This window comes from Bos indicus, chromosome 18, assembly GCF_029378745.1.
Source record: "Bos indicus isolate NIAB-ARS_2022 breed Sahiwal x Tharparkar chromosome 18, NIAB-ARS_B.indTharparkar_mat_pri_1.0, whole genome shotgun sequence".
NCBI classification, from domain to species: Eukaryota; Metazoa; Chordata; class Mammalia; order Artiodactyla; family Bovidae; genus Bos; species Bos indicus.
The window spans coordinates 2,756,537-2,784,165 of NC_091777.1; the positions used below are offsets into that span (position 1 = coordinate 2,756,537).

The window sequence follows — 27,629 nt, forward strand, 5'->3', positions numbered from 1 at the left end:
AAGTACTTGCAGAACTTCCCTGGTGGCCAGTGGTTAACACTCTGTTCTTCTACTGCAGGAGGCAAAGTTTCAACCCCAAGATCCTGCATGCCTTGTGGCGATCCACCCCCCGCCCCCCAAAAAGACGAAAATATTTGCAAATCATTTAGCTGATAAAAGGCTTGTATCCAGAATACTGTATATAGAGAAGTCTCAAAACATGATAATTGGTAAAGCAAAACAACCTATGAGCAAAAGATTTGAACAGAAGTATCACCAAAGAAGATACACACAGATGGCAACTTAAATGAAAGCATGATCAATAAATGAAAGGATGATCAACATCATTAGTCATTAGGAAATGCAAACTAAAGGCTCAATGACATAGCACTCATTATATACTTATTAGGATCACCGAAATTAAAAAGGTTGACTGTACCAAATGTTGACAAGAATATAGAGGAGCTCTATACGCTACTCGTGGAGTGGAAAATAGCTCTACCATCCTCGAAAACAGTTGGACAGTTTCTTAAAAAGTTGAATGTACACCTACCATATGATCTAGCTGTTCGTTTTTAGATGTTTATCCAAGAGAAATAAAAGTATATACCACCTGAAACTATCACAACGTTGTTATTCATCTATACTCCAATATAAGATAAAAAGTTAAAAAACATTTTTAATAACATATATGCAAACAGACTTGTACATAAAAATCCATAGCATCTTTATCTGTTATAGCCAAAAATTATAAACAACTCAAATGTTCATCAGCAGATCAAAGGATAAATAAATGGTTACACTCATACATTGCCATAGTTTTCAACTATTTTTCAGCTAGAAAAAAGGAATAAATTAAGGATACATGTGATTATATGGATGAATCTCAAAATAGTTATACTGAAAGAAGGCAAACTTATCATATATCATATGATTACATTTACATAAAAATTTTAAAACACAAACTAATCAGTAATGATAGAAAGCAGGTCAGTGGTTGCCTAGGGAAATGGGGGTGGTGGGGTGGTGGGAGGGAGTGATTATAAAGGAGCATGAAGAAGCTTTGGGAACTGATGCACATGTTCATTATCTTGATTGTGGTGGTGCATTATATACGTCAAAACATCAAATCACACATGTTAAACGTGTAACCCACTGTGGGAAAATTATACCTCAAAAATACCATTTAAATCAGAATTGCGGGGCAGGAGTGAAGAGGGGGCTTGACTGTGCGCACATAATAGGATTTGGGGGCATGATGGTAATGTTTGTCATCTTGATGGGGTCTGGATCAGTCATGTGTATGAATTTGTTAAACTCATCAAATGGTATATTTAGGATTTGTGTATTTCACAACATGGACACATTACCTTCCCCCATCAAACAAACAAACAAACGCCACCACCCTGTAAACAAATATTGAACTGCAGTTAATAATATAAATGCTGAAATGTTTAGTGATGAATTGTGTTGATGTTTGAAATTTTCTTCTAAATGCATAAAAAATAAGGATGGATCACCAGTAGGAAGAAGAATGGCTGAACTGATAAGTATATGATAAAATATGGTGAATTGTTAGGTGTAGAATGTAGGTGGTGACTATTCAGATGTTCACAGCATAACTCTACTGACATTTCTGAGTATTTGAAAATTTTTATATTTATAAATGTTGAGGAAAACACTAGGTATAGGGCTTTGGAAGATGTCTTGTGTGAGTCAGGGGTCCCTGAAGATTAAGCTTTATTACTAATACTTTCCAAGTGAATCGCCTCTGCATGGGGGTCTGCCAGAGCATGTATAACCTATAAGGGAGAACTTATGCTGTAGCCCCTACAGCTACAGGGAACAAAAGACTTCAAAGATGAAAATAGTACTACCCTATGATTAGCTCAAGAAAAGCCTCATTTTCAGTGTGCAACCTGTCCTTGTTGATTCTTCTTTTTTAACTTAAAAATGTTCTAGGTTTAAAAACATCAAGAATAAATAAAAGATTAAAAGGAATAGAAATGAACCACAATTTTATTCCCCAGAGATTTATCCCCCAGATTATAAGCTCAAATTTATTTTGCCTATTTTTTAAAAAATTTCATTTTATGGAATTATAGTTGTGTTAGTTTCTGGTGTATAGCAGAGTGATTCACTTACACATGTAAATATATTCCTCGTTTTTGAGATTCTTTTCTCATATAGGCTATCACAGAATATTGAATAGAGTTCCCTGTGCTATCGAGTAGGTCCTTGTTGGTTATCTGTCTTATATATAGAAGTGTATGTTCATCCCAAGCTCCCAACTGACCCCTCTCCCTGCCCCTGCCTATTGTTGTCTCCTCAGTGATTGGAACAATGCCCAGCACGTTGTTGTTGAATGATTTGGGATGAGTTCCGGCGGAAAGAAAAGCAGTGACAAGTAGAGGTCACCTTACCCAGAGCAAAGGTGTAAAAAAATTCAGAACAAACAGGTCACATCCAGGAGACATGGGTTTCTGATAACTCTTAGGCTAATATATTTAGTTTGTCCTATACAGCATAAAAATAATTTTTAATGAAGTGCCAATCTTTAAAAAGATGGACAGTTTACCAAAAATGTGACAAAGTGGATGGCTCTGGAAACACTGGGGTCCTGTTCCTATATGATAAAAATAGGCTGCAGCTGAGCAGAGGCTGCCCTTTCTTCACAAACTTCACCTGTTCCCTGAAGTCTCTCCACGCTCAACTCACTTCTTAGGCTCCCACTAGACCTCACAGGGAGAAGGCAATGGCACCCCACTCCAGGACTCTTGCCTGGAAAATCCCATGGACGGAGGGGCCTGGTGGGCTGCAGTCCATGGGGTCGCTAGGAGTCAGACACGACTGAGCGACTTCACTTTCACTTTTAACGTTATGCATTGGAGAAGGAAATGGCAACCCACTCCAGTGTTCTTGCCTGGAGAATCCCATGGACGTAGGGGCCTGGTGGGCTGCCGTCTATGGGGTCGCACAGAGTCGGACACGACTGAAGTGACTTAGCAGCAGCAGCAGACCTCACAGGTATTAGAGTTTGCAGTCTCTCTCGGGAGCACTCTGGGACCAGATAATGGAGATGAGGTTGGTGTCAGAGATAAAGGCCTTGGGGATCCAAAGGGAGATTCTGTACTTAGTTCAGTGGGAAAGAGGAAGGATCAATGTTTGCCCAGCTGTTTACTGCTGTCACAGTTCACCCCGCAACTTAGTGGCTTAAGACCACAGCCATTTATTTAGCTCATGGTTTTGTAAATGGGCCGTCCGGGCTGCTTTTGCTGTGTGGTTCTTCTGGTCTCAGCTGGATTCATCCCTGTGACAGCTGCTGGCCTGGCTGGTCTAGTATGACGGGTCCATGTAACCTCTCCTTCTCCAGCACCCTTGCGCAGCTTGCTCCCGGTGGAGGAGGGCTCCAAGAGACAGGGTGGAAGTTTGTAAGGCCTCTCGAAGCCTGGGCTTAGAACCAAAACACGATCACTTCAACATTCTATTGGCCAAAGCCAGTTACAGCACCAGCCCAGGTTCAAGTGGTGGGGATGTAGATTCTACTTCTTTTTTTTTTTAAAAAGTTGTTTATTTTTTAATTTTTAGCTGTGATGGGTCTTCATTGCTGTGCAGGTCTTTCCTCTAGTTGCAATGAGTGGAGGCTACTCTTCGTTGCAGTGAGCGGGCTTCTCATTGCAGTGGCTTCTCTTGTTGCAAAGCACAGCCTCTAGGGTGCGTGGGCTTTAGCGGTTGGGCTCAGTAGTTGCGGCTCCCAGGCTCTAGAGCACAGGCTCAATAGTTGTGGTGCACAGGCTTAGTTGTTCTGTGGTATGTGGGGATCTTCCCAGGCTAGGGATCAAACCCATGTCTCCTGCATTGGCAGGTGGATTCTTTACTATCGAGCCCACCAGGGAAGCCCTAGATTCAACTTCCTGATGGGAGGGGCTGCTAAGTCACAATGCCAAGAGGTTTGGATCCAAAGAGAGACACATTTTTATAAAACTATCAGAGTTATTATCAAAGGTGTATTTTTGACAGTATCATTGGGAGTGGGATGGATTACTGGAGTTGTTTTCTATTTGTAACAGAGAAGTGCTGCTCCCCTGTATCCATAAATAAATCCATGCTGAAGGATTTGAAAGAAAAAGATGCCCAGCTCATGTTCTTCCAGCTCCTTGTTCAGGGACACAGTTTCAGTTTCAACACTTGGCTTAATAAAAGGAAGACAGTCTCTTCAAGATTTCTGTGAATGAATGAACAGAAAGTTAGACAAGCTCAGGAACTGACAGTCACGTTAGAAACAAAGATATTTCCATATTACAAAACAGTGTAGCAACTGCACTCCCCTTGGTCTGGCTGGAGTCTAAAACACCATCAGCCTTCACGCCTTTGGAATGCGATGTTCCCTCTCACTTGGACAACTTCTGCTAGTTTATTTTTATTTTATTTTTGTAATTTTACTTGGACAACTTTTAAAATACAACTACCTTGTGGGAGATGTAAGCTCACATCTTAGTGTGAATTAGTCTCAGGTATTAGATTCTCTAATACCAGGAGGACCTGGGTTTAAGGAAGCCTGGAAAGAAGAGGAAGAAGACAAAGGAGAATTTGAAGGAGAAGAAGGTACTTGTAGAAAATACTGTCAGCTTCTCATCCACCCTGAAGGATAATTCTTCAGGAAGCACCATTGAGTCTGCTCTTCTGTGCTATGAGGGCAAAGAGAAAGTTTCAGGTAGAAGCTAGGCCAAAGTTTTGATTTTGTTAGGGAAATTAAAATGGAAGTAGTCTTGTTCAGGCTTCAGAAGCAGGAGAGCGGGCCGCAGACTGACTTCTGACCCTGCCTGGACCACGTGCCTGCTTGCAAACACACCAATTGTTACCAGGAAGCCAAGCGGCACTTTAGATCAGAGAGGGAATGGGTCTTGGATTTCCTTGAGCCCTTGGAGGTCTGGCCTGCTCCCTAGGGTTTCAGAAAATCTTGTGACTCACGAAGTGAAACAAACAACATTGTAAAAGTTCAAGAAAAACCATCACTGCATTTTTGCAGGCAGACCGATGCTCACATCAGTGGGCAGCCTGGGATTATAAGCAGGAGCTCCCCAAACTGCAATTTGAAGTCTCACCCGTAGGGTAGACACACTGCCAGGGACCTCTTCCCAACTGGGACTCCAGATTGCTGTTAACGAGGGACTTCCCAGCACTTCTGAAGTCTGGAGGTTGTTTGGCCTAATTTGGTGATGTATGTGCTGTTACTTTTCTCTGTTGTTTTTCTCTTCTTTTAATGACTATATATTGAAATGAAATCAGTCAATCCTCTATTAAATATTGAAATTGTTTATTGTGTGTGTAACGAGTGGTTTCTTTTGTTAATGAATCTTTTGAACTAAAAAGAAAAGTAAAACTTTCGGCAAAATGGATTTTCATTCCAAAAGGTAGGGATGGGGGCAAAGGAAGGGGAGGGATGAGATACCCTCTCTAACATGACTGTTAGAGTGATTCCCAATGGACCACCAATGAACAGGCCAGAGACTTCTGTAAATAGTGGCGCCATCCTTGGGGGGACTGCCCCCGAAGCCTGGACACCTATCTCTTTAGTTTCTCTCTCAGGCATTTAATCTTCATTTACCAATGCCCTCCACCCCCAGGTCTCTAACTCAGGATATTCTCACCTGTGTGCCTCAGGATACATGCACAAGAATGTTTACGGGTTAGGTTCCTAAAAGGACGATTAAAATATCCGTAGATAGAGGAAGGGGTAAGTAACGTGCATGGTTACCTAAGTGGCCTACTATACAGCAGTGGAAAAGAATGAGTTTAAACCATCACATTAGCATGGATGAATTTCAAAACATTTCTTTATACTAACTGATCAACTGAAGAAAGTTGTGGTAGAATATAGCATGATATCACTTACAAAAAGTCCTTATACATTTGTGCTAAGCTGCTTCAGTTGTGTCTGACTCTTTGTGACCCTATGGAATATAGCCAACCAGGCTCCTGTGTCCATGGGAATTTCCAGGCAAGAATACAGGAGTGGGTTGCCACTTCCTCCTACAGGGGATCTTCCCAACCCAGGGATCAAACCTGCATCTCCTGGGGCTCCTGCACTGCAGGCAGATTTTTTACCGCTGAGCCACAGGAAAACCCATAATTTAGTGTACCTTTGTTATAAAACCATAGACAAACCTTTACCAGAAAGTTAGGATAGTGGCTCCTCCTGGAAGAGGGGAGAGGAATGTAAAAGCAAGGGATGCGGAGGTCCCTTTCTGAGTTAGTGGTAATGTTCAAGTCTTTAACTAGGAGTGGATATGTGATATTCTTTATCTTCGACTTAAAAAAATGCACATATATATTTAATCATTGCTGTACTGTGATACATATCACAATAAAGATAGGAAAAACATGATTTTGTTTCCTTGAATACTGTAGCAACTTCAGTGGAAACACTTCCCCAGTATCTAGATACACTGCATGTGAATCATGTTCTCTTGTATCTGGAGCTTTGTGGAAAGCCTGAGAGATCTGGATCTAGAGTAGGGGAGGGAAACATTCCCACTGAAGGAGATGGTGTAGGGAAACTACAGAGGAGCAGCTGATAACATGGTGAAATAAAAGTCTCAGTAGAGGAAATTACCCCAGGGTGTTGATAAAAGAAAAGGAAGGAAGGGAGAGGAAGTCTCAGTTCATTCGCTCGGTCCTGTCCGAATCTTTGCGACCCCATTACTGCAGCACACCAGGCTTCCCTGTCCATCACAAACTCCCCGGAGCTTACTCAAACTCATGTCCATCGAGTTGGTGATGTCATCCAACCATCTCATCCCCTGTCGTCCCCTTCTCCTGCCTTCAATCTTTCCCAGCATCAGGGTCTTTTCCAATGAGTCAGTTCTTCACATCAGGTGGCCAAAGAATTGGAGCTTCAGCATCAGTCCTTCCCATGAACACTCAGGCCTGATTTCCTTTAGGATTGACTGGTTGGATCTCCTTGCAGTCCAAGGGACTTTCAAGAGTCTTATCCAACATCACAGTTCAAAAGCATCAGTTCTTTGGCACTCAGCTTTCTTTATGGTCCAACTCTCACATCTGTACCTGACTACTGGAAAACCACAGCTTTGACTAGACAGACCTTTGTCAGCAAAGTAATGTCTCTGCTTTTAGTTTTCTTCCAAGGAGCAAGGAGTGTCTTTTAATTTCATGGCTGCAGTCGCCATCTGCAGTGATTTTGGAGCCCCCAAAAATAAAGTCAGCCACTGTTTCCCCATCTATTTTCCATGAAGTGATGGGACCAGATGCCATGATCTTAGTTTTCTTAATGTTGAGTTTTAAGCCAACTTTTTCACTCTCCTCTTTCCCTTTCAATAAAAGGCTCTTTAGTTCTTTACTTTCTGCCATAAGGGTTGTGTGATCTCCGTATCTGAGGTTATTGATATTTCTCCCAGCAATCTTGATTCCAGTTTGTGCTTCATCCAGTCTGGCATTTCACATGATGTATTCTGCATATAAGTTAAATAAGTAGGGTGACAATATACAGCCTTGACGTACTCCTTTCTCGATTTGGAACCAGTTTGTTGTTCCATGTCCAGTTCTAAGTTTTTGACCTGCATACAGATTTCTCAGGAGGTACATAAGGTGGTCTGGTATTCCCATTTTTTAAAGAATTTTCCACAGTTTGTTGTGATCCACCCAGTCAAAAGCTTTGGCGTAATCAATAAAGCAGAAGTAGATGTTTTTCTGGAACTCTCTTGCTTTTTCGATGATCCAACGGATGTTGAAAATTTGATCTCTGGTTCCTCTGCCTTTTCTAAAACCAGCTTGAACATCTGAAAGTTCATGGTTCACGTACTGTTGAAGCCTGGCTTGGAGAATTTTGAGCATTACTTTACTAGCGTGTGAGATGAGTGCAATTGTGCGGTAGTTTGAGCATTCTTTGGCATTGCCTTTCTTTGGGATTGGAATGAAAACTGACCTTTTCCAGGCCTATGGCCACTGATGAGTTTTCCACATTTGCTGACATATTGAGTACAGCACTTTCATAACATCATCTTTTAGGATTTGAAATAGCTCAACTGGAATTCCATCACCTCCACTAGCTTTGTTTGTAGTGATGCTTCCTAAGGCCCACTTGACTTCACATTCCAGGATGTCTGGCTCTAGGTCAGTGATCACACCATCATGGTTATCTGGGTCATGAAGATCTTTTTTGTACAGTTCTTCTGTGAATTCTTGCTATGTCTTCTTAATACATTCTGCTTCTGTTAGGTCCATACCATTTCTGTCCTTTATCGAGCCCATCTTTGCATGAAATGTTCCCTTGGTATCTCTAATTTTCTTGAAGAGATTTCTAGTCTTTCCCATTCTATTGTTTTCCTCTATTTCTTTGCATTGATCACTGAGGAAGGCTTTCATATCTCCCCTTGCTATTCTTTGGAACTCTGCATTTAAATGGGTATATCTTTCCTTTTATCCTTTGCCTTTTGCTTCTCTTCTTTTCACAGCTATTTGTAAGGCCTCCTCAGACAGCCATTTTGCCTTTTTGCATTTCTTTTTTCTTGGGGATGGTCTTAATCACTGCCTCCTGTACAATATCACGAACCTCCATCCATAGTTCTTTAGGCACTCTATCAGATCTAATCCCTTGAATCTATTTGTCACTTCCACTGTTTAACTGTAAGGTATTTAATTTATGTCATACCTGTATGGTCTAGTGGTTTTCCCTACTTTCCTCAATTTAAGTCTGAATTTGGCAATAAGGAGTTCATGATCTGAGCCACAGTCAGATCCTAGTCTTGTTTTTGCTGACTGTATAGAGCTTCTCCATCTTTGGCTGCAAAGAATATAATTAATCCGATTTTGGTATTGACCATTTGGTGATGTCCATGTGTAGAGTCTTCTCTTGTGTAGTTGGAAGAGGGTATTTGCTATAACCAGTGCATTCTCTTGGCAAAACTCTATTAGCCTTTGCCCTGCTTCATTCTGTACTCCAAGGCCAAATTTGCCTGTTACTCCAGGTGTTTCTTGATTTCCAACTTCTGCATTCCAGTCTCCTATGATGAAAAGGACATCTTTTTTGGGTGTCAGTTCTAGAAGGTCTTGTAGATCTTCATAGAACCGTTCAACTTCCGCTTCTTCAGCATTACGGGTTGGGGCACAGTCTTGGCATTCTGTGGTATTGAATGGTTTGCCTTGGAAACAAACAGAGATCATTCTGACTCAATGAAACTATAAGCCATGCCATGTAGGGCCATCCAAGACAGATGGGTCATGGTGGAGAGTTCGGACAAAATGTGGTCCACTGGAGAAGGGAATGGCAAACCACTTCAGTATTCTTGCCTTGAGAACCCCATGAACTGTATGAAAAGGCAAAAAGATAGGACACTGAAAGATGAACTCCCCAGGTCAGTAGGTGCCCAATATGCTGCTGGAGATCAGTGGAGAAATAACTCCAGAAAGAAGGAAGAGATGGAGCCAAAGCAAAAACAACACCCAGTTGTGGATGTGACTGGCGATGGAAGTAAAAGTCCTATGCTGTGAAGAACAATATGGCATGGGCGTTGTGGCCAGCACAGCAGGCAGGGCTCGAAAGTGGCTGACGCACAGTTTGGGAAAAAGAAACTAGAGACAGAATTAAAGTTTTAAAGATGGGGCTGGGGGACCAAGACCTCTTGGGTCAAGAGCCCTGTTCCTTGGAGCCACACCACTTTTACTGAGTGTCTTGGCAAGCAGAAAGTACCTGTTGTGCTACAATGAAGTCAGCCTCCTGGGTCCCCGGTCACGTGTCCCACTTTACTGATTACTTTAAACTATCTTTGTTATTTTCTTGTACCAGGGCTCTCACCTAGCTGGAGGTCATAGACCTGCATGTGCCTTGGGAAAACATCTTAGTGTGTGCACAGGCAGCGTTCTGAACTGGCACTGACCAGGCATTCCAAGGTCCACTCTATATTTTTCCTTAGCTTAGCAGGGTATGATGACCCAACTGATCAACCCAATGTACTTTCATTTGTGTTACGCTGTATTGCTATATTTTGCTTTTATTCTTTTCCCATGGTGATTTTCTCATGGCTTAGCCAGAGCAACAGGTGGCTGACTATTAACCCCTGCACATAGGAACCTGGAATGTTAGGTCCACGAATCAAGGTAAATTGAAAGTGGTCAAACAGGAGATGGCAAGAGTGAACGTCAACATTTTAGGAATCAGTGAACTACAATGGCACTAATATGACACTGAAAGATGAACTCCCCAGGTCAGTAGATGCCCAATATACTACTCCTCTGAGCTACAGAAAGTGTATAGGCTGGAATAATCTGCCTTCCCAACCCACTTTAGACTAGACAATGCCCTTCGGGCAGGGTTTCTGAACTCCAGTGCTACTGATAATCTGGGCCGGATAATATTTGTTGTAGGGGTTGTTCTGTGCATCCTAGGATGTTGAGTAGCTTCTGTCCACCAGATACTGGTGGATATGTCCACGCCACCCCACCTCCCCTGAGCTGTAACAGCCAAAAATGTCTTAAGACATTGTCAGTGTCCCCTGAAGGGCAAAACCACCCCTGGTTGTGATACACAAAGAAAACCTTTCACAAATGTTAAGTAACACGTGTGGTCCATGCTCTTTAGACCAGAAAGAGCCCTACCTTTAACAGAGGGCCTCCTGGAGGGTTCGTAGGCACGGCAATCATCAATGATCTCCTGCAACTCTGAAGGGCAATCTTCACCCACTGGCTCCCGGTGCCGGGACTCAGCCACCAGCTGGTAGATCTTCTTGGAATCACAACCTGGAGTGGAAATGATATGACGGGAGGCTTAAAGATTGTTCTGCACCCACACATCCCTCTGGATGCTGCCGGCTGGCATCAGACCTAGGGACTCTGAGAACTGGAGACATAGGAGCTTCCAGTGACCCCACTGACCAGCGCAGGCAGTGCCCACATTGAAGAAGAAAGCGTCCAGGACAGCATTGATGTTTAACTCTAGTCTACCTTCTAAGTCAGCTTTCACAGTGCTTACCTTCAAATGGGCTCTTCCCAGTGGCGATCTCCCAGAGGACAATTCCAAAGCTAAAAGAGAAGCAAGAAAATGAACAATGATAACAAGTTTCCTTTTTTCCATGCCCCTGTAGCCATTTCCAGAAAACATAGAGAATTTTCTTTTCTTTTCTTTTTTTTTTTTCGCACTGTGTAGCTTGTAGGATCTCAGTTTCCCCAACCAGGGATTAAACCCAGGCCATGAAGTGGGAGTGCTGAATCCTGACCACTAACCCACCAGGAACTCCCCACAGTGAACTTTCCCATTACCATCAATTACATTCCAGGGATGCTCCTCCCTAACGGCATTTGACTTGGACTTTCTTGTCAGGTTCATCTGAGAACTGGCATGAGAACATAGACATACCTGTATATTTCAGCTTTTATGTCGTATTTATTATACACATTTTCCAACCTCTGGGGTGAGATGTATGCGGCAGAACTGACCCTCTCTGCTGCTTTTCCTCTAGTTTGTCGGCTGATGGAAGTCTGTGTTTTGCTCAACTCAAATCCTGCAAGCTAGAGAGAGAGGTGACTCAGAGGCAGAAAGAAATGGCACGATCTTGGGTGGGAAGTAGAGGGCAGGGACTGGTGCTACACGTGACTGTCAGGGGATGGTCTTTTTCCTTTAGGATGTTTCCAGTGAGGTCTCCTGGCCATGTGGCTACTCTCCTGGCTGCATTCTGGGTTCGATCTATTATGGTGCATTGACCAAGAGAAACACAAAGAGGTTTCTTCTCTGTAAAAATGAGACAGTGAGGATTATTTGAAATGATGGTTGTCAAGCACCTGTAAAACTTGGTATTTTTTTTTTTTAATTAATTGATTGATTTTTGGCTGTGCTGGGTCTTTGTTGCCGCGTGTGGACTTTCTCTAGTTGCAAAGAGTGGGGGCTATTCTCTAGTTGCGGTGCTACTCTCTAATAGCGGGGGGGCGGGGGGACTACTTTCCAGTTTCGGGCTTCTCACCGTGGTGGCTTCTCTTGTCAGGAGCACAGGCTCCAGGTGAATGGGCTTTAGGAGCTGCAGCTCGCGGGCTTCAGCAGTTGTGGCTCACAGCTTAGTTGCTCTGCTGCATAAGACTTGGCATGTTGTAGTTATTCTAATATTACTACATTAGATATGCACAAGGCTTCCTCAGTTGATAACTCAACTCCACTGTGTTAGGATGGAGAGGGGTGCCTGGAACTACCGATGGCTCGTTTTCTCTTGGAGGCAGACAAAACAAAAACAAAGAAACAAAAAACCTCCAGCAACACGGGGGATCCTCTCTGTTGTATCTGACCCTATATGGCCAATGCCATGCTCTTAAAGAAGGCACAGAACAAGTCATGGGAGAGGGTGTTCTTGCTCCGTGTACATCTGTCATTAGCACCATTTGTGTGCAGAGGGCTGTCTGTGCCAAATGCAGCTAGGGAGCCAAAGCTAGGGGCAAGAATTAGATGCTTATGTGGCTCCTCCCTCTTATTCACAAGTTCAGGGAGCGCTGACATCCTCTGACATCTGGCTCCACACTAACCACCAGGGGTGAGAAGCTGAATAGCACATGTTACAGTCACACGTGATGAGCACCAGGAGAGTGGTATAGACACCATGCTTTGGGAACACTTACTTATATTACACCAATGGTGGGGAGATCCAACCAGTCCATCCTAAAGGAAATCAGTCCTGAATATTCATCGGAAGGACTGATGCTGAAGCTGAAGCTCCAATACTTTGACCACCTGATGCAAAAAACTGATTCATTGGAAAAGACCCTGATGCTGGGAAAGATTGAAGGCAGGAGGAGATGACAGAGGATGAGATGGTTGGATGGCATCACCGACTCGATGGACATCAGTTTGAGCAAGCCCCAGGAGTTGGTGATGGACAGGGAAGCCTGGCGTGCTACAGTCCATGGGGTTGCAAAGAGTTGGATATGATTGAGCGACTGAACTAAATTGAACTGAGTGGTGGGGAAAGACATCTGAAGGGCAGAAGAGACCTGTCTCTTGTTATTCAGAGAAAGCTATCTATAGATGACAAAGAATATATTCTTTTAGCATTTGGGAACTGTGGACATGGGGTTAACAAAACCCTTTCCTCATCTACAGGACAATCTGAATGTCAGTGAACTTTTTAGTTCTATTCCCCTCGAACCTGACAAAAGCAGACTGTTACTTATGCTCCTAAGTAATATATATTGCTGTTGATTAATAAACGACCAGTGACCAGTAAGTCATTTATGGACGAGAGGTCGGGGCGGTGGGGACTGTGAAGAACTACAGGGGTGCTGGGCTATGTGGTGACTCACACCTGGCCTGCCCCTTTCGGGGACACTGGAAGGCATGCCTGCGGAGTTGCTATAAAAGAATATCGAGGACTTCCCTGATGGCCCAGTGCATCAGAATCCACAGTGGATAAGAATGCAGGGGACACAAGTTTGATGCCCGGTCCAGGAGGATCCCACATGCTACAGGACAACTAAGCCCTTGAGCCACAACTACTGAGGCCCGTACCTAGAGCCCGCAGGCTGCAACTACTGGAGCTCGAGTGCCTGGGGCCTGTGCTCCACAAGGAAGCCTCTGCAATGAGAAGCCGTCACTCGCTGCAACTAGAGAAAGCTCTTGCAAAACAACGAAGACCCAGTGCAGCCATAAATAAATAAAAAACACAGTGATACCACACACACACACAAACTCCTCCAGTTAAAAAAAAAGAATATTGACTCCTGTGAGTCATGAGGCTTCTAAGCTTCTCCTGCACCCACAGAGACGAGCCTCTTTCTCTCGCACTTGGGCTGAGGGCAAGGAGAATATCTCCTGGAGGATTGTGGGGGCTCCCACTGGATGGAAGGATTTGATGCTGCCAAGGAAAGTTATGACCAACCTAGACAGCATATTGAAAAGCAGAGACATTACTTTGCCAACAAAGGTCCGTCTAGTCAAGGCTATGGTTTTTCCAGAGGTCATGTATGGATGTGAGAGTTGGACTGTGAAGAAAGCTGAGTGCCGAAGGATTGATGTTTTGAACTGCAGTCTTGGAAAAGACTCTGGAGAGTCCCTTGGACTGCAAGGAGATCTAACCAGTCCATTCTAAAGGAGACCAGTCTTCGGTGTTCTTTGGAAGGAATGATGCTAAAGCTGAAACTCTAATACTTTGGCTACCTCATGTGAAGAGTTGACTCATTGGAAAAGACTCTGATGCTGGGAGGGATTGGGGGTAGGAGGAGAAGGGGACGACAGAGGATGAGATGGCTGGATGGCATCATTGACTCGATGGACATGAGTCTGGGTGAACTCTGGGAGTTGGTGATGGACAGGGAGGCCTGGCACGCTGCGATTCATGGGGTTGCAAAGAGTCGGACACAACTGAGCGACTGAACTGAACTGAGGTGGCATGCTGTGTTTTCTGCATGATACCCTTCTGATTGCCTCTAGGTGCCAAGTGTGGGCCACGGCCAGTCTGTGAGTCTGGATGCCTCCTTGGACCTAAGAAGACGCCCTCGTGGGTGTTGCAGGGACACAGAAGTGGTGTCCAGGCATCTAAGAGGAGACGACTCTTAGCCCGCCCCTGGTGGGTGGACAGTGGGGGAGACAGGGATCAGAAGGGCAGGGAGGACTGAGTCTGTCCAGTGCAGGGCGTGTGGGGCGCTGTCCAGGCATAGGAAGCGCTGAGTTCAGTTCCACGGTGAAGGCAGAGAAACAATCAGGCACAGGCTTTCAGGGAAACACGCACGCCTCTCCCAGCACCAAACAGTCATATAGGTCAAACTCAGAGGGTGCCCGGAAGGCCACGCTCACCTTCACGTTGTAGTCTTTCGTCACCAGGAAGCTCGTGCTACTGATGTTCCTGTGGAGTTCTGAGGGTGTTTCCGAATGGTGCAGCCTAACGTGACCAAAGGCAGGGTACGTTAGTGACCTTTGCACAGACTTTTTTTTTTTTAAATAACCCTTTTATTTTATTTTTGGCTGCGCAGGGTCTCTGTTGCTGTATGGGCTTTTCTCTAGTGGCGGAGAGCGGAGGCCACTCTCTAGGTGCAGTGCTCCTCTCTAGTTTTAGGCTTCTCACTGCAGTGGCTCTCTCGCTGCGGAGCGCAGGCTCCAGACACGTGCGGGCTTCAGTAGTTGCGGCATGTGAGCTCAGTACTGGCGGCTCCCAGGGTCTAGAACCGAGGCTCAGTAGCTCTGCAGCATGTGGAATCTTCCTGGACCAGGGATCGAACCCATGTCTCCTGCATTGGCAGGTGGATTCTCTACCACTGAGCCACCAGGGAAGCCCCTGCACAGACTTTATTGAAAGGCATGACAGTCACTACCAGGATAATGAGGTTGGTTAGTACCAAGCCTTCTTCCTGGGTAGGTATCCACGGGTTAGTGGGAGAACCAGGATGCAGAGGTGAGATCTGACAACTGTGTGCTGCACGCTTCTGTGGGGCTCTGCATGGGAAGTGCTGAGCAAAGAAAGGGCTGAGGCGTGGCTGGATGGTTGGGCCATACCTAGGACCCTTCTGCTTGAAACAGAATGGAAAGCTGGGGTTTCCACAAACTCAGTAAGTGGTGGGGACTTCCCAAGTGGCACTAGTGGTAAAGAACCTGCCTAAGTTCTTTGGATGAACGGAGCTCCTGCCTCCCATTTTGGGCTTCTATCATAGAGTCAGCCTCAGATTGGGTTCTCCCAGAAGCAGATCATGAGCATGGACTGTACAAGTGACTGATTAGGAAGGTATTTCCAGCAATTAAGCCCTCATGCCACAACTACTGAAGCCTGAGGTCTGCAATGAGAGAAACTACCACAGTGAGAAGTCTGGGCTTCACAACTGGAGAATGGCCCCCGCTGTGCACCACCAGAGAATGCCCGTGAAGCGATGAAGGCCCAGAGCAGCCAAAGATAAATTAGTGAAATTTTAAATGAGAAGATAGTCCCAGGAAACCAGTGAGGGACCTGTGGAAGCAGGGCAGAGAAGGAGGAGAAATCAAGCAAGGGCGTGACTTCAGGTGAAGTTCCAGGCTCAGCCTAATCCCATGGGGACCTCTGGAGAATAACTACCCCTCAGGGTTTGTTCTGCATGAAGCAAAGGAGCTGGACTTCTGTACCCACACTGGTTGTTCAGTGACTATGGGTTGGAGTGAGGGAGGGGAGGAGAGAGACAGGGTCAGGGACAGGGGCTGTAAAGTTCCCGGGCATTTTCAGCTCTCAGGGCCTAGAGGCTCTAGCACCCATGAATGTTCCTCTACAGATGGCGGTGAGGAGCTGTTAGCAGCACATATGCTGAACGGTGGATGAGAGTGCAGATCAGGTAAGGAGGGTCAGCGGTCCTCTGGATAGGCACTAACAGTGTCCCCTACAGTCCAAATCCTTCTCGCAAAACCCACTAGTGTACGAAGTTGAGAAGGATAAACTGTACGATTTCCAAGAAAGAGTAAGGAAGTATTTCCCAAAGTATGGGATAAGTGGCATGCAAGGTGATACATTAAGAAAGGTATTCTTCTTTTAATTCCAATCTTTCTGATTATGTCAAGAAGAAAGTCTCTGTTTGGTGCTGGATGTCTTTGACACTTCTCTAAATCTGCTAACATCTCCTCTGTGAAAAGATAATGCTGGTCTGAATTGTAGATCTTTTGCTAGGCGGCAACATTTAACCAGAATTTAATAACTTTATTTTGGTTTTATTTGTGGTCACCTATTTGTGCTAAGTGATTCTGGTCTCCAATTTATGGTAGTAATAGAAAATGTCCCCCGTTTTTTCCTAACTTATTATTAATATTTTTTTTTACAAAGTGAGCTAATCGAAAGAAAAATATTAAATAAATAATGGCATTAATGTGAATACGGTAATAACTACGTATGTGGTCTGTTAGTGACTGACTTTTGGGGGCCCTTGGGCTAAAGGAACCATAGAGTATATGTGAGAGTAGGCAGAGCTGGTGGATAAAATATAGGACATCCAGATGATTTTGAATTTTGAAAAATCAATACTTAAAAAAAAAGAAAGTACTAAAAAAGTGTAGGGTTTATATGGAACTCTGTATATCTGAAATTTCAGTAAAAGTATATCTGGTGTCATATTTGGAACATACATTGTACTAAAATTGTTTATTGCTTATCTGAAATTCAAGTTTAACTGGACCTCTTGTATTTTTATTTGCTAAACGTGGTGATTTGCTCAAGGAGGCTTCCAGCCTCTTCTCTGCTTCTCTCTGGGTCAAGCAGAAAGGAAGGCAGACTCATCCTCTCCCTCTGGGCGCCCTCTCCCCACGCTGGTACCTGTACAAGCCTCTGGCTGCCTCCACGGCCAGGATGATGCGCTTGGCCAGGGTGAGGTCCTTTTCCCGATCCAGCAGCTCCCTCAGGGTTCCGAGCTCACAGTACTCCATGACGATGGATAACTGAGGGGGCGTCACTGATGGAAAAGAGCCGATCGCTGTGAAGATCCATCCGTGCTCAGAGGTCCTGCTTACTGTAGCCCATCCCACCCTCTCTCCAAGAGACAGACGAAGCTCTGCTGTGTTTCTCCATCTCCATCTCACATGGTTTGACTCCCTGAATGAGTCCAATACCCACAGAGTCCCCATGCCTCTTCTCTGTGGCATTTGGCATGTCAGAACTCTACACTTCCCCTAGTTACTTGAGTAACTGACTCCCCGACTCAACACTACAACCCAGGAGGGCGGGGCCTGCTTTGTCCAGACAGTGCTCACGGGAAGTTGAATAAATATGTTGAGTAGGGGAGCTCAGACAGGAAGCTGAGGCCTCAGGGCAGGGCCATGAGACAGGCAAGAACTGATGTACACAGAGTGAGTCAGTCACCGGGGCTGTCACCCCGGAAGATAAATATTACTAGAGGTTTCCCTTTAGCCTGGGATTCTGTGCTCCAAAGTCAAGTCACCTGAGCCTGTGCAGAAACTTCCAGAGGGGATAAGAAGGGAGCTGCTCTGCCCTCTCTGTAGGCAAAAGCAGCAAAACATAACCAGCAGGAGAAGCCACATTGTGAGAGGAAATGCAGCCACATTAAAAAAATAAAAAACAAAAAAGAAACTGAACCTGACAAATGAAGTTCTTGGTAAAAGGGCAGGTTAATTTAGCTTTTAGATTCACTCGACACTAATGATCAAGGTTAGATTCCTTGTTTGGGTCAGTCAGCTTTGCAATGTTTTATTGCAACAAAATACACTCATCACCCAGGTCAGCATCTGAACAAGCATCTCCTTGGTTCCCAGTGAATCAGCAGGAAGAGATGTGGTTGCATTAGTGCAAACCAGCCCTCAGGCTGAAGCCAACTTCAAGCCTCTTCACTTGAAAGAAGATGGGAACCTGCATCGTGAGATGCGAAAAAATAAATGTCAATAATAAAAGCACCATGCAGATGCCACCCTTTGAGCTGTTGTAGTAAAACAACGCAGTAACGCACAAAGATATAAGACAGACCACAGCATACCCAGTCCTAGAGGCACCTCTTACCTGTTTCATCAATGCAAATCCCAAACATGCGCAGGATGTTGGGGGAATCAAATTTCTTCATGGTTCTGATTTCGTTATTGAAAGTATGCCTCACTACTCTATGAGAATAAAAAGGGAAAATAGGATTTCAGGTTGGGGAGGTCCTTCAGAAAACATTCAGTGTAGTGACCGTCTGTATATGCATGGGGCTTGAGGGATCATCGGCCATTCCTTGGTGGCTCAGATGGTCAAGTGACTGCCTGCAAAGTTGGAGACCCAGGTTCAATCCCTGGGTCAGGAAGATCCCCTGGAGAAGGATATGGCAACCCACTCCAGTATTCTTGCCTGGAGAATCCCATGGACAGAGGAGCCTGGTAGGCTACAGTCCATGGGGTCACAAAGAGTTGGACACGACTGAACGACTTCACTTTCACTTGAGGGATCATCAGCATCTCCCAGGGGTGAGGATAAGGCATATACAACCTGTTCTAAAGAGTCACCTGGTAATTCTTAGTCAACTTAATATATGCATACCCTATGATCCATCAGTTCCTCTCCTGGCAATACAGCCCCAAGAAATTCCCATACAGGGCCATAAGGGATACCTATGGCAGCATTATTTTTGATGGGCAAAAGTTAGAAGCAGGTTGTGTTCCATCATTGGAAAAAGAGGCAAACTGTGGATTTCCACCATGGATAGCAGCCAGAAGCAAAGGACCACAAGCACAGTGTAAGTTTCACGACGCTGAGTGAGAATGGTAAGGAAGCAGGCGGCAGACGTGACGCACTGTCGTCTGTGAACATTTAAAACGCACATATATGATAACAGCGAACATTTTGCAAGAACACATACAAACAAAATATTTTATCGTCTGTGAAAGGGATGGGAACCCAAGAAACAGCAATGAAAGGGAACCTGCCTTTAAAAATATCTAAATACATGAATAAACAAGAGACGTTTCTAGAATTGACTTTGGAAGACGTACCTTTAAGTCTAAACTGTGTTCCTTAATAACAGAGAGCAAATATTTAACCCTCTGGGGTCTGAGTTCCCCCATATCAGAATATGGAGACAGTCTGCCCCTCTCCTTGAGTTACAGACAGGAAGTAACTAGGGGAGAGAACCGTACAAAACAACTTACCCAATGTCTTTGGCCTGGGAGTTGTTGAATACTTTTATGGCCACTGGAGATTCGTGGTATTTTCCTTCATAAAGTGTGCTGGATTCATTTTCCTTTAGTAGGATCCAATCGGCTTCTGGAAGCTCTTCCTTCTTAATCTCCTTGATTTGATCTTGTGGGAACCCCTTCTTGGGTTTCTGTGAATCTGACCTCATCCCTAGGAGAGAAGGTAATAAAGAGTGAACAGCTGAGGAGGGTGTGTTATGAGGGAAGAGGCATCTTAGCAACGCTTGAGGGGGAAGCCCCCGCTAGTGAACCAAAGCTGGGTCTGCCTGGAGCTTCTGATTGCCTCCTTCCAGGAGAGAGGTCCCCGTGCCTCTGAGTGACTGGTAGAGACACAGCCAGTGGTAACAGAAACATCTTGTGTACTTCTTTCTCCTCTTCTTCGGATCCAGCCTGTCTCCAGCCTGCACCCCATGTCTATCCATCTCTCTCATCTCCTCCTACTGCACAACAGCTTGGCGCCTGAGCGTTTGGCATCTTGTCTAGTGAGTTCAATTCTAATAGGTAGACACAGAGTTTAAGCTCAGGAACCCCACTGCTGTTGTGTGTCTCTCCTCTCCCTTACTCCATGCCATGGCTGGGAACTCTCAGAAGGCCTTTCTCTGTATCTTAGTTTCCTCTACACACAGGCTCTAGCATAAAGCAGAGACTCACAGATGTGTAGAATGGATAAGCGTTTTTAATTTGATTTGAATTTCTTTTTAATTTTTAAAAACTTTTAACTTCGTATTTGGGTATAGCTGATTAACAAACAATGTTGCGACAGTTTCACCGGTACAGCAAAGGGACTCAGTCATACATATACATGTATCAGATTTTGAATTTCTTCTTGGAAATTCAGCAAATGAATTGAAGCTTTGATGCTATCTAGAGGAAGTCATCAGGGGACTTCCCTGGAAGTCCCGTGGTTATGATTCTGAGCTGCTACTGCAGGAGGCACGGGTTCAATTCCTGGTCAGGGAACTAAGATCCCACAAGCCACAAGGGGAGAAAAAAAAGAGAGAGAGAGAGGAAGTTGTCAGCACTTTAACAGGTGCTGGAAGATATCTTGCTGGTCAAGAAATCCCCTTCAAACACGACCCCATGCACAAAAGCCTAGGCCAGCCGTGAACACATCCCCAAAACCTGCGGGCTGCTTGCAGCTATCCAGCCCAGAAAATGGACCAGGGTGGGGCGGGGGAGCCCAAAGTTCCTAACAAACTCATGACTTCTAGTTTGGGGCAGCCAGAGGCAGCAGGGCACACGGCAACTCACAGTTCTTCACGGCTTCGATGGTTTCCTCCAGTTGCATCAATAGAGTTTTTACAGTTTCTTTCTCTGCAAGAAAAACAGCAGCAAATACTCAAAAACAGAAATGCTCAGAGAAAGCACACCAAGATACCCTTTTCTCATCTCTCGTGTTCATTACAGTAGAAATGATTACTGGTCACGAATATCTGGCTCTCCACTTCCAAGCAGACAGGAAGTGCCCTGATGCATGACTGTGTGCCTTGCTTTGGCCAAGAAATGAAGTGAAAGAAATTTGCAGGGAAGTCTGTGTCAACATGAAAGTGTCACAATACTGAAACATCCTGGAAAGATGACAGCTACCTTAGAGAGTCTCCTGGACTTTTCTCTGAATGAGAAAAAGACATTTCCTTCTCTAAGACACTGAGGTTTTTTTTTTTTTTTTGAACCATGGTATAATCATATCTATCCTGACTTATATATTCAGAAATATGTTAAAAATTGATCATATACTAGATAGGGTGACCAACCATCCCAGTTTTCTCAGGACTGAGGAGCTCTGAGGATATAAGACCTTCAGTGCTCAAACCAGGAAAATCTCAGCAGACAAACACATACATGGTTCATAGCAGTAATATTTCTAAAACCTATGTGGAAGTTAATCTGCCAAACTGTATCAAAGTTTTAAAATGTCCATACTCTTTGATCTAGCAATTAGACCCAGTAACTCAACTTCTAGGAATTTTCCCTAAGGAGATCCTGAAATACATGCAAAAAGACTCACTGTAGAACTATTAACAATAGTGGAAAACTGGACACAATTTAAATATCCATCAATAGAGAGCTCCTTGAATATATCTGGTCCCTATAAACCAAGGATACTAGACAACTCTAAGGGTATTTATATGCAAGAATATGTAATGAGCTTATTTAATGAGAAAAACAAGAAGGAGGACAGTGTGCTTAGTATGCTATTGATTGTACAACAACAAGAAAGAAAATATATACTTGACTCTCCCAAAGGCTATTCAAGAAACTGGCAAGAGAGCATGTGTCTGGGAATGGAACTTTGCTGTCAAGGGTGAGAGGCAGATTTCCACCTCATGCTGGGTCTTTTTGTGCCTTTTGAATTTTGTCCTATGTGAAAGTATTACCAAGTCCAAATGTTTTCACACAATTGCAGGAAGTATATCCTTTCCTCCAAGTTGATGACACGGAGGTGCCTCCTTCTACCAGAAAGTGGACCAATGAACGCTGAAGATGAGGAAGGCCAGGGACCACTCCTGCTCTTTGGCAGGATCAGCTGCTGCAATGCTTTCAACATCACTTCAACCCAATTCCTGACTCCAGTTTTCTTGTGGTAGGTGTTTGGTTGAGGGAATTAAAATGCCTCACTTTTCCTCATCAAAAAAACAAACAAACAAAAAACCATTTGCCTACAGGTCTCTTCCATATCTGGTTTGTGATGCTGGAGAGTCTCCTGCGGACCTGACTGGGGATGCACCGTCCTCCACACCAAGGGTGAGAACGGTTATCCCTCTGAGTTCCAGTGCCTGGACGGTTCATCGAAACTCTACCCTAATTCCTCTCCCTCCACCCACAACCCTAATAAGAGGGAAGGATCTGGAATTAACATCACCATGATCTGCAAAAGTGTAAAGTTGTATCTGTTTCCCTTGTTTCCTGTTTAGTCCACCGCGTATCTCATTCCCTTGGAGTCCTGCCCTCCACTCAGTCCAGCCCCGGCCACTTGGACCCAAGCCACTGCCATGTCTGCACAGCCTCTGACGTGGTCTCCTGACAGCACTCACACTTCCCCTCTTGCCCCTGGCTCTACTGAGTTATTGGCCCCAAGTCTTCACTCCCATGTAGTCATATCATACATCCACACTCTGGCTGCAGCCTCATGGTGGGCACCCCTCTCCACTCAGACGTCTGGAATTCTGAGTCTTGTCAACAGATACCTGCCAAAACCACTTCAACCTTCCTGATTTTCCAAAATGAGACGAATACACCTGTATGTGCATCCCCCCACCTGAAAAAAGTCCTCACCCCTCAGTCCTTGGATAGCTTTCCTGTCCTCCTCTGCATCCTGTTGATCTTCCTGTTGCCAGGACACTCCTAGGCTGAGGCTTGAAGTATGCCTCCACTGATCCACCTGGAGCAGCAGAGAGAGCTCCTCCCAGACATCGCTCAGCCTCTGATTCACCCCACCAAAGATTATGCTGTCATGCCCTGCTGTTAGAAACTTCTGGATATTGGACTTATTGCTGAACTTGTCTATCCGCTCCTTAGCTTCCTCTAGGGCATCCTGGAAACGGCTCAGCGCGGCAGTTATCTGGGGGGGCAGGTTCCTCTCTCCGTGGTCCTGGAGCATTTGCAGAGGCTGCAGCAGGCTCTGGACGCGGTTCCCTAGACGTCGGCATTGTTTCTGGCAGTATTTCATCTCCTCACACTGGTTGTAGATAAGCTGGCCTAAGGAGATGATCTGCTTCAATTGATCCATACCTGGAAGAAACTGATGGAATCTGTTTAAGTTCCAGGAATCTCCTTCATATTTACTACTGGGATAAGGGAACATCAAGGGTGTCTGTGATTTAAATGGTTGAAGAGGTCTTCCTATTGTTTTCATGTAAGGTAGAGATGGCTTGCGTCCACCAAAACCTTCCAGTTTTAGCTGGGAAGTACCGGCTTTGCCAGGGGCTTCCCTGGTGGCTCAGCGGTAAAGAATCTACCTGCAATGCTGGAGATGTGGCAGGAGCTGTGGGTTTGATCCCTGGGTCAGGAAGATCCCCTGGAGGAGGAAAATGGCAACCACTTCAGTATTATTGCCTGGAAAATCCCATGGATGGAGGAGCCTGGAGGGCTACAGTCCACAGGGTCACAAAGAGTCCGATATGACTTAGTGAATAAACAACAAATTGGCTCAGCTAGGACTACATCTCCCAGACTTCCCTGCAGCTTGATGGGGCCATATGACTATTTCTCACAGAAGGGGTATGAGCAATAAAGTGTTACTTTGGGTTTGAGTCAGGTTTGTCTCCTCCACACACTGTCAGCTGGTTGTATAGGAGGATGTAGCCCTGGGTGTGGTGGAGCCCAAGAATGTAGAATCCTGGATCCCTGGAGGAGAGCCGCTCACAAACCTGGAATGACTGCCATGGACTGCTAAGTGAGCACGGAATAAACAGCTATTGCATTTGAATCATTACATTTTGGGGTCAATTTGTTAAAGCAGGTCAGCCTATTCTAACAAGCATATCCTGCTAAAGTATAGAGCTGACCACAGGACAGTGGGTTGAAACGCTCAGATCCTGTCTAAAGAAGGTAAGGATTACCTAGTAAAGTCAACAGCTGCTGCTCTTCAAGGATAAAGGGCCCAGTGGTAGAAGATCTTCTAGTTTTTAAAGAGCAGTCAGAAATCTGGATTTTTATATTTAATCTCTCAATTTAAAATCCCACAACCAAGTCAAAAAATGTTTTAAAAACTATGCAGTCCAACACTGTGTTGGTCAAATACATTTTGTTTGCCAACCAAAGATTGCCTTTGAAGCCTCAGTTTACAACCTTGGCCACAGCCAGCAGAGGATGTTCAGGACTGTAATAGAAGCCAGCTTCTGTAATCTCAAACTTTTCTTTCTGTCTCTTTTTCCAATGCTTGAGCATGCCTGCCTCCGTGGTCCACACCTTCATCCCTCTCTAGGGTGTTTTCAGCACCCTGTAAATCTGCTTCAGCCTCCCCACTGGCCGATGCATCCGTAAGACTTCTTATTATAAGTGCTGGTCCCTCAGAGGCATTTGCGTAAAGACTAAGAAGCTTTCCAGGCTCAGCAGAGGTGCGGGAGACATTTGTGTTGCCTACACAGTCTCCACTTCTCTGCTCCTAATGCACTGTGTGTGCTCAGCTGTGTCCTACTCTGAGGCCCCAGGGACTGTAGCCCACCAGGCTTCTCTGTCCACGGGATTTTCCAGGCAAGAATACAGGAGTGGGTTGCCATCTCCTACTCCAGGGGCTCTTCCCAACACAGGGGTGGAACCTGAGTCTCTCGCCTCTTGGCAGGCGGATTCCTTACCACTAGTGCCACTTGGACTACCTTCATATTTTCTGTAACAATCAACAGCAATCCATTTGTGGATTTGAGATCTATCCCATTACTCAATTATGGGCTTCAAGAACCAATAACTTTCTCTATTGCTTAAGCCAGTTTGAATCATATTTGCTGTACATGCAACCGAAAGCAACTGGGTTCAGTTGAATGATGAATGATGCTAACAGCGAAGACCACGACTCGCTCTATTCACCTGCTGCAGGCTAGTGATTCGGAACCAGGAGGTCACAGCGTTATCTTAATTTTGTAGATGAAGACACTAAGTTAGGGAGAAGGTTGCATTTAAATAAGTACAGGGCCACGGAAACACTTTCCAAAGCAGTTTTAAACAAAGCTAATCTCAACAGTTCAATGAAACAGGTAGGAGTAGTAGTACTAGTTTGGAGAAAGTAGTTGGCCTGGAACCAAATCTGGCTTAAAAACTAGTAGAAGTGAAACCAAGTAAGCAACTAATTGATACTTTTTGTTGTTATTGTCTTAGCGTTATATTGATCTAGGAAGGGAAGTAACAGGTGTTGCTGCTGCTGCTAAGTCGCTTCAGTCATGTCCGACTCTGTGCGACCCCATAGATGGCAGCCCATCAGGCTCCCCCGTCCCTGGGATTCTCCAGGCAAGAACACTGGAGTGGGTTGCCATTTCCTTCTCCAGTGCATGAAAGTGAAAAGTGTTAGGGCATGCCTAAAAAAGACTCAAGGGGTCTCAGGCTACCCAGATATTCCTAGCTGCTAAGCAGAGAGATTCGGGGTCATTTGTGGGGACTCCTGGGGGCAGTGAACTTTATGCCTTTCTCTGATCCACTGGAGACAGAAGCAGTGGTCATGCTTCTGTCAGTTCCCCCAGTTGCTCAGGGAAACTTGAGGATTTCAGCTTCATAGCTCCAAGCTCCAGTTATCTTATTCAAAAAAGCCATATCTCAGCAATAACTAGTCAAATGATAATGGGGAAAATATCCAACTCATCAAAACAACGACTTAAAAGAATACATTTCACAGGAAAAGTGATGACGTGGTATGAAGAAAACCATGGAAAACAAATCCTCAAGAAATAGAGAGAACTATTATTTATTTTGGCTGGGGAGATTAAAAATTACAAACCTGGCAATCCTTTTTCAAATATAAATCTAATTTAATGTAGTTCCAGTAAAACTCTCAATGGTACATTTTGGTATTGAAACTAAATGATCCTCAAAGTTCATTTGAAAGAGGAAATTAGTAGGAATAGTCAGGATTTTTGTAATAAAATAGGGGCCCATCTATCAGATATTAAAATTATAATAACTAAAATTGTTTAGGGCTTATTGAGTATAGGATAAAGATATCAAAAGGATGAAAGGGAATATAAATACATATACACTTTTACTCAACAATGTGAATTTCTAGGAATTTGTGCTGTAAAGGAGCTCGTATGTGTATAGATAGATGGATGCTAAGGATGCGCACTGAGGTGCTATTTATAATATGTAAAACTGCTAACATCCCTAATAAAGATATGTTCATAGGTTTCTTGCAGGAAAACAATGAGGGGTAAAAGTCACTAATTTTAAAAGTGAAAAATCTTAAAATGGTTAGTAACAATATAAATCCATGAAAATCTGATGCCATTTCCCTCTCTCCTCCAAAAACTGGCACCAAGCAACCTTTTCTGATGAGACTTGTAACACAGAGTTATTCCTCTTATGCCTAAAACGGGCTCTGGAAAAGGAAGGGGGCATTAACCATTAAGACGTGGGATCAGCTCCCGGCAGTTTCCGCACTGACTGCTCGCAGCGGTGCTGTGCAGGGCAGTGGGCCGGCTTCAGGAGGCACCTCCACGGCGACCCCCACGTGTCCCCTCTCCTACACCGCGCCTTCCTCAGCAGGAAGCGGCGGGAGAGGGAGGCCGCACCCTCGGGGCCGAGGAAAAGAAACCAACCTGGTCCTGAGTTCCGGGAAACGGGCCTGTGGCTCTCCCCTCACCGCCCAGGATCCCGGCTGCGCCCTGCAGCCCGCGCGCCCCGGGCACCGCGCGCCCCGGACACCGCGCGCGCCGGGACGACCGCCGGACGGACTCACCCCGCCCTTCCCGAGGCCATCCAGTCGGTCCGGGGCGCGGTTCCCGGAAGGTCCGTCGGCTTCTCGGACGTTCAGCCCCCCGACACGAAGTCTGCGACTGGGGACCCCGGGGAGGTGCCGGGTCGCGCGTCTTGTGTCCCGCCGGCCGGCAGGCCCGGAACGGACGCCAGCGGCGGGGTGCGGGCGTGCCCCTCGGAAGTCCGGCGGCCTTCTGCTCGCCGGCCCTGCACCCCGCCCTCCCCGCGGGCCCCGTCAGCCTGTCGGGCGGGGAGTCTGACGCGCCTCCTGTAGCTGTGACAGGGACCTTGCAGCCGCCCCCCCGGCTCAGGCGCCTTGGTTTCCTAGAGCTCTTTCCAGGTGGTTCAGGCAGAAGGCCCCTCGCTTCCTCTTGGTCTTCTTCCCCCGCCCTGTCCACCTCTCCCCAACCTTACCGAAATTTCTCAGTAACTTTATGGAGTACTCCTGGTGCCACGTCCTCTGCTTGGGGCTGGGGACTCAGGAAAGAATAAGGTCCCGGAAACTAGTATAGCGAGCACCCAGTATGGGAAAGATTAGATGAGCAGAAAAAACAGAACTAGAGAGAAGGTTCTCGTGTCTGCTTCTCGGTGCCTGAAAATACCGAGTGTGGCGGGTAGAGAGCCAGGGGAGACACACAGC

General features: G+C 45.3%; 1 protein-coding gene across 4 annotated transcripts; it reads right to left on the reverse strand.

Moving 5' to 3' along the window:
• Window positions 1-633: 633 nt before the first annotated feature.
• On the reverse strand, window positions 634-27,629 carry MLKL (mixed lineage kinase domain like pseudokinase). 4 transcript variants are annotated; one of them, XM_070770314.1, is made up of 11 exons: window positions 27,404-27,629; window positions 22,865-23,330; window positions 20,840-20,902; window positions 19,544-19,739; window positions 18,423-18,520; window positions 17,229-17,385; window positions 14,765-14,849; window positions 11,351-11,502; window positions 10,967-11,016; window positions 10,594-10,734; window positions 634-4,204 (listed from the first exon to the last, which is right to left on the reverse strand). In XM_070770314.1, the coding sequence occupies exons 2-11, from the start codon at window positions 23,316-23,318 to the stop codon at window positions 4,173-4,175; spliced, it is 1,428 nt and encodes a 475-aa protein (XP_070626415.1). In that variant the 5' UTR covers window positions 23,319-23,330; window positions 27,404-27,629; the 3' UTR covers window positions 634-4,172. The 4 variants fall into 4 exon arrangements, with proteins under 4 accessions (XP_070626415.1, XP_070626414.1, XP_019835758.1 ...); XM_070770313.1 differs by lacking the exon at window positions 27,404-27,629 and adding an exon at window positions 26,973-27,371; XM_019980199.2 differs by lacking the exon at window positions 27,404-27,629 and adding an exon at window positions 26,973-27,368 and having other exon boundaries at window positions 17,229-17,364.

Coding starts and splice junctions, on each gene's coding strand:
- MLKL (XM_070770314.1), bottom strand. CDS start 23,318: ATGGATCAATTGAAGCAGATCATCTCCTTAGGCCAGCTTATCTACAAC. Junction 18,521..19,543: donor TCCCAGGCCAAAGACATTGG/GTAAGTTGTTTT, acceptor TTATTCTCATAG/AGTAGTGAGGCATACTTTCA. Junction 17,386..18,422: donor GATTTGCATTGATGAAACAG/GTAAGAGGTGCC, acceptor GGATCTTCACAG/CGATCGGCTCTTTTCCATCA.